General features: G+C 45.6%; 1 protein-coding gene across 1 annotated transcript in view; it reads right to left on the bottom strand.

Moving 5' to 3' along the window:
* Arfgef3 (ARFGEF family member 3) overlaps nt 1–7,216 on the bottom strand; it is a 116,843-nt gene continuing 109,627 nt past the window's right edge. Inside the window, exons 32-34 of the mRNA XM_042685993.1 lie at nt 6,671–6,792; nt 3,742–4,972; nt 1–1,229 (exon numbers count right to left, since the gene is read on the bottom strand). Of these exons, the coding sequence (XP_042541927.1) occupies nt 1,038–1,229; nt 3,742–4,972; nt 6,671–6,792 (1,545 nt within the window). The 3' untranslated portion in view covers nt 1–1,037. The remainder of the gene's footprint in view (nt 1,230–3,741; nt 4,973–6,670; nt 6,793–7,216) is intronic.

Genomic DNA, 7,216 nt, shown 5'->3' with positions numbered 1-7,216 from the left:
GAACTTCTTGCTCCCTTCCCTGAGAAGTCTGCTCACTGGATGTGTTCCTTTCCTTCAAGGATAGTGGCATAAAATAAATTGCATCTGAATATTTTATCATCTTAAAAGCCAAGTATTGTACCTTAACATCAGGATAACTGTGGGACATAGAAATGTGCAATGAAAGACTAAGGCACCATTTTTCTTTCCTTTCCTGGTCTGCTCTGGGAGCAGAAGCAGACTAATGAGACACACAGGCTAGATGGGCAGTCTTGTGTCTTTTCCCAACAAATATGCCAGCCAGTGCCACTGAGTGCCTGTGTCCAAGGCCTCATAAGCCACAGACTTAAAACCCCATAGGAAAGAATTTTCTTCCTTTAGAAACACAGACATAAAGGCACACCTGTACCTTACATGTGGGGAAGTTGGTAAATAGTAACTTGAAAATCTTAACAACTTAGAACAACATTGAAATGCTCTTGACTGTTTCATGATGAAAGTTGTTTCTTGATTATGACACTAATAATACGTTAGAGCTGTTTTCTTCCCAGCCAAACCCATAACCACTCTATAAATTTTCTCCCAGTTAATAATGTCTGATACTAAAGGTCTGAGTGTTTATGTATCAGCTTGACGTACCAGCAGATATTTTCACAGGGCTTGCATTTATTTTTAAACGATGGATCAAATGGATCAGTGTAGTGCTCTTAGAGAAGTGGTCCTAGAAAATGACCCATTTGGGGGCAACTTTGCAAGCAAAAGTACTTGGAAGTTAACTTCAAGATTTAGAAATGTATTGAGAAATGGTGACTCGTCTCTAGTAGTGTGCAAAATCAGATCATTTGTGTGACTGTATCACCTCAGTAGCCAGAACAGACAAAGGCTCATTGGTTAAAGAGGGGTTGGAAAGGCTTGGTTTAACTAGGTTTCAGAAAATCAAGTTCTCTGAGATCTAGTTTCATTGGGGCTGGTGGTGGAGAAAATGCGATCAGTTGGGTTATGGCAGGCAGATTCTAACCCTTGCTCTCAAGTTTTCTTGAGGATGGACTCCAGGTCTTTCACACAATGATGTCATAGACACGGCCTACCCGACCCAGCCATTCCCTCACAGCCTGACGAACTCTGATGTCAGTCACGTGGCAGGTGAGCTGGCTGATGCATGGAAACACTGCTGGCTGGAGGGCAGTGAAGGTCTGGTCTGGAAGGATCTGAATCTGATTGAGAACTGTGAGCACCATGTTGGTCCATGCCTAAGAGAAAGGATTAGAGAGAATTGCTGACTGACTCACATTTCACTGAGCATTGTGGTTAAGTCCTGCCAGTTGGTGGGGTGGATTTCCTCAGGCTTTAATCATTTCATGTACCTTTAGTTAAAGGTGGTTTTCACTTCACATACAGCAGGATGGTAAAAGACTCATAACACATTCAATTGCTTGGATTAAAAACTCTGTTGCTTTCCCTATATTTTATAGGACATTTGATGCTTTTAATCAGTCATTTTTATAATAGCTAGATGACTTGAACAAATGTTGCCTTAATTTAGGAAAACTTTAAAATCATTAAACAAAATGCTAATACATGAAAAAGCAATTTAGTATATGATTTGCCAGGAATCTTATTTGTTAAAGAATGACCATACATCTTACCATGCCTGGATACATTGTACTCATAACCTGACTTATGGAATCGTAACCTCTTTGTATAACTACTTAATAATATTAAACAATGCAAAAGACAATCTAGTCTTGTTTTCTTTTCTTTTTTTTTTGCCAGCCCTGGGGTTTGAACTCAAGGCCTTGGTACTGTTCCTGGGCTTCTTTTGCTTAAGGCTAGCATTCTACTACTTGAGCCACAGTGCCACTTCCAGCTTTTGCTGTTTATGTGGTACTGAGGAATCGAACCCAGGGCTTCGTGCATGGTAGGCAAGCACTCTTCAAACTAAGACACATTCCCAGCCCTTGTTTGAAGTTTTGAGGATTCTTCATTCTGAAGTTTGGTTCTGTGTTCAAGATATTTCAGAGGAAAATAAGGCAACTTCTAAGATTCATGCTAATTTCAAAGTTATGTTCATACTAATACTATATTCTTATAGAAGTTCAAAGACACCGAGGATCCCAGATCATCTTCTTTAATGATCATTATTAGCAGTAGTATTGGCAGTACTAGAGTTTGAACTCAGGGCCTCATGCTTGCAAAGGCAAGTTAATCTACCAATTGAACCATGGCCTCAGACCTTTTTGCTTTCATTCTTTTTCAGAAAAGGCCTCACATTTTTTCCCCCAGGGCCAGCCTCAGACAACAACCCTCCTACCTAAGGCCTCCCTTATAGCTGGCATTGCAGATGAACACGACCATGCCCAGTTCATTGGTTGAACAAGACTGGCCTTAAACCATGATCTTCCTGATCTCTGCCTCCTGAGTAGCTGGGATTGCAGTTGTGAGCATTGTGTCTGGTCCCGATCTTTGGATATACGTACTATGTTTTTGAGAGGAACCTCTAATTTAAAATGAATATTTGGATTATTTTCAAAAGACTTTCTCCAGATGCTTCCATTTCTGTTTTCTTATTTCATCTATTCTCAAATGGAACAAACCACACCCACATTATTTTCCTCTCATACTCACTTTTGATGAGCCACAGGATTACAAATATCAAATACAGGAAGGAGCAGGCACATTCAAAACCCCCTGAAGAGGGAGAATCTTCACATGCTCCGCTGGATTAGAAAGACTGGAGCTGAGAACAACTCCCTGCAATCACCACCTAGTAATATTTAGTCATGCTTTAGAACTGTGGACTGCCTCCAGTGCTGACTCATTTATGTATTTATTTATTTCTTTACATATTACCATGCTGGGGCTTGAAGTCAGGGCCTAGGCACTGTCCCTGAACTTTTTGGCTCACGGCTAGCACTCTATCACTTGAGTCACAACTCCACTTCCAACATTTTTGCTAGTTAATTAGAGATAAGACTATTATGGACTTTCCTGCCCTGGTTGGCTTTGAACCTTGATCCTCAGATCTCCACCTTCTGAGCAGCTAGGTGTCAGCCACGAGTGCCTGGTGAAAGATCGTCTGTTGAATGAGCGGTAGTGTTTAATTGTACAGGTGGGCTCCGCATTCTCAGTAATGCCTGCTCCACCAGAGAAACTTAGTTTTTGAAGTTGTTGGAGAATGAAATTTGTTCCTCACTGTTATATTGGTCCAGACATGCTACAGCTTAAGCTCAGGCCATCCTCTGACTTTGCAGTTCATGTTCTGTACCCTCCCTCCACCTGCCCCCCACCCCCACCTCCCATCTGGTTTCTACTGGATCTTTGAATGCAGACACAAGCCCTGCAAGGGAGACCCATCAGGAACTTGCCACCTGGGTCCTGTCTGCATGATGGAGTCCTGTCTGCATGAGGGGGTCCTGTCTGTATCCTGGGGTCCTGTCTGCATCCCGGAGTTCTGCCTGCATCCTGGGGTCCTGCCTGCATCCTGGGGTCCTGCTTGCATCCTGGGGTCCTGTCTACATGGAATCCTGTCTGCATGAGGGGGTCCTGTCTGTATCCTGGTGTTCTGCCTGCATCCTGGGGTCCTGTCTGCATCCCAGAGTTCTGCCTGCATCCTGGGGTCCTGTCTGCATCCTGGGGTCCTGTCTGTATCCCGGAGTCCTGCCTGCATCCTGGGGTCCTGCCTGCATGGAGTCCTGTCTGCACCAGGGGGTCCTGTCTGCACCCCGGGGGCCTGCCTGCACCCCCAGGCCTACAGGGACCTACCTGGATCTGGGTTTCTGCATCTCTCACGGAGACGCTCAGTGAACTCCCGGTGGAGCCCGAGCGAGGCCTCTTCTCCTGTCGCAGCAGCTCGGGCCCAGCACTGAAGGAATGGCGCATCTGTCCTTGGTCCATCAAATGCTGGGGTCTCTGGAGCAGCGGGGAGTCCGGGACCCGGGGTCCCAGGGGCTCTCCCTTCTTATCCACCTTGACTTCCTTGGGGAAGGTGGGCAGATTGTGCTGCTGCTGCTTCCTCTTCTTGTATTCCGTCATCAGCTTGGAAATGGTCTTGTCGGCCGCCATGGTGTAAATTTTATTCCCGGCATTCTCCCACCACTCCTTCTTGCGGCCAGGACTCTTCTTCTCCACCTTGGGGCTGAGCGGCGGCATCCGCAGGTCCCCGCCGCCCAGCCTGAGGCTCGGAGGCTCGCCCGGGGGCTCCCGGGGCTGGCTGCGGTCATCCTCCGAAGGCGTGTCCTTGCCCGAGAAGCCCTCGGTGCCGGTGGACGGGGTGGACGACTCGGACTGGAAGGAGGGCAGGATGAAGAAGGGGTCGCTCTTGAAGAGGGGCGGCTCCTCCAGGCTGCTCTCCAGGTCCAGGTGCATCTGGATGTAGTGGTTACACAGCTCCATGCACAGCTTGTGCAGACGCTTGACCAGCCACACCCAGTCGGCGTTGCTCACGGGCTGCACGCTGAGGGAGGGCAGGCGCGCGCGCCAGCGCCTTTTCTCCTTGCCCCGTGGGGGGCTCACCTGGGCCGTCTCCTCGAAGATGTCTTCATCCTCCGAGGAGCACTGTTGGGAGGAATCCGAGCTTCTCTCCTCGTCCTCAAACAGCACCTTCTTCACCTGCTCGGCCGTGATGGCCTCTTGGTTGGTGAGCACTGCGCACACCAGCGCGTGGAAGTAAATGTTGAAGCTCATGGCGGACTGGCGGTAGAGGTTGGCGGCGCCCCCGATGCCAGACACCTTCTTCAACAGGCACTTGAGTCCTGGGCTCGTGTCAAAATCCCGGGCTGTCCTGTAGGAGTCCAGCAGCAGGTCAAAGATGACAGCCAAGTTCTGCATGGAGATGTATCTGAGGAAGCCTGCCAGCTTGGTGTCTGGCACTTGGACGGTTTTTTCCTCTCCAGGTGAAGGACCTTTGACAAATTCTTCTAACAGGATGTCGTACAGGTTCTGCAGTAACACTTGATGCGACAGCAAGCTCACCACGATCTCCCTGAAAGAAACGCTGAGAACGCCAACAAAGGGGGCTCGCGGCTCCCATCCACCTCTGATGCTTTAAAAACGAGGCCGCCACCACCCATTTCCCAGTGATACCTGGGAAATTCTAAACTAAATAGATGTGTGTCAATCTCCCTGCCCCCCCACCCCACCCCAAAGGAGCCAACTTCCACTTTAATCACAGCTTGTAGAATCCTTGGTACATACATACATACATATATACATACATACATACATACATACATATATATATATACACACATATACATATATACATACATATATGCATACACACACATATAAATCCTGAAAGCCTAAAATGTAAGTCAGGCTGCTAATTTGACATCATCAAACCTTAGGAAACACATATGAGTCTTATAAAAATGTTAAAACTGAGTATACTTATGGGATATAACACATGTCACTTTCTTTCATAGTTAGAAGTTAATAAGCTATCAAATCAGGACAGTAAGAAATTCTTTCCATGTTAAGTGGGTTTTCCCCTACCTTCTACCCTATTCTCTTAATCCCAAAGCATTTTGCAACCAATTGAAATTTGGCTCTGCTACCAAACTGGTTTCTCTAAGATTAAGTGTTCATGTGCCAGGTGCACATTGATCAATCTTCAATGTGCCCAGAATGTGTAGGAGAAGAGTGTCAAACACTGAAGAGTTAATGCTATGGGTATAGTAAGGCCAGCATGGACAAGTCAGGGAATGAGTTGATAAGGTAATTAACATCTTTCTAAAACAAATCTAGGTGAGAAAACAGCATTGGCTGATGAAAATTCCCTGATGATGGGGCCTGGGCTCCTTCACCAGTGGTGAAGTCATTTGGGTTCCCCAAGATGGCCCTCAGGAGAGAAGGTAGATACCAGGCCTACTCATTTCTAATCAAAGCATGGCCCAGGGAAGGGAGTTTTAGATGTAAATGTTTGAGCACCAAGTGATTTGACCTCCTCAGTTTTGTGAATTCTTTTTTCTTTTTCAGTGCAGGTACCTGGACCAGAACTCAGGGCCTGAATGCTGTTCCTTAGATTTTTTACTCAAGGCTGGAACTTGAGCTATACCTCTGCTTATGGCTTTTTGTGGTTAATTGGCAATATGATTCTCACAAACTTTCCTGCTTGGGCTAGGTTCAAACCTCTATCTTCAAATCTCAGACTCCTGAGTAGGTAGGATAATAGTTGTGAGCTGCCAGTATCTGGTGGCCAATAATATTTTTTAAAGGATTCTATTATATATGCTTTTAAGAGCCGGGTTCTATCCTCTTCACATCTGAGTCATAATCCTGGGTACCTCGGAATTTGACTGCATTTGGAGAAGGGGGCTCTAAAGGTAAAAATTAGTCAATAGGGTCTATCTTAAGCAACTATGACTGCTGTCTTTAAAAGAAGAGGAAATCTGAACACACTGAAAGCGATTGTAAAGGAAAGATATCAAAAGAAACTCTGCCTGTAGCTTAATCTCTGATTTCTGGCTCTGATCTCTCTGCTATTTATTCCCCATCCTGTAGTACTTTGTTATAGCAGCTTTCACAAACCTGTTCATATAGAATGTGGGGAATTTTGTTAGAAGGTTAACCACTTTCATGACATTTGTTGCTAAGTGATTCCAATATGTTTGCTCTGTTCTTGGCCAAAGCATGGATGAAAATAAGCAAGAACCGAGAATGACTTTCTTCCTTATCTGCAATTTATGCATACCTTTTCTTGATATGTCCATTTGGCTTCTCATCAGGAGGCAGCTCGATGATGAGCTGGCAGGACTGAGCATGATCAAAATTGTTTGGAGTCTTTGGTGAGCACTGAGTGTCTAGCATAAACACCTGCAAGAGTATACCGAGAAACAGGTCAGAAATGCACGTCTTCTACCTAGCTGGATAGTCCTGGACTAGAGGCTTATTCTCTATTCATTTCCTTACCTAAAAAAATGGAGACGATATTGGTTTCTTACTTAGCATATTTGTTGAATTAAATAAGTAGATATGTGGGTACTACGTACACACATCATTAGAGCAGGGTAAAAAATGTTGACTGTTGACTCTATGCTAACAATATCACAACTTCCCTTCCCCGGCAGGCTTCTAGTGTGATTCTCAGATCTCAGAATAGCTAGGATCACAGGAGTGAGCCAAGAGTGACCAGCTTCTAAGCCAGTCTTGCTGCTGGAAGGGGCTTCCCCTTTTGTTTATGACATTTCCTCTCCTCAGCTTCTGTGGACTGGGGACATATTCCTTTGCTTCAGACCCT

This window comes from Dipodomys spectabilis, unplaced genomic scaffold (genome assembly GCF_019054845.1).
Source record: "Dipodomys spectabilis isolate Male_0828 unplaced genomic scaffold, ASM1905484v1 ptg000001l, whole genome shotgun sequence".
Taxonomy (NCBI): domain Eukaryota; kingdom Metazoa; phylum Chordata; class Mammalia; order Rodentia; family Heteromyidae; genus Dipodomys; species Dipodomys spectabilis.
Note: the sequence above shows the minus strand (reverse complement) of the source record. Positions and strands in the feature narration are given on the sequence as shown.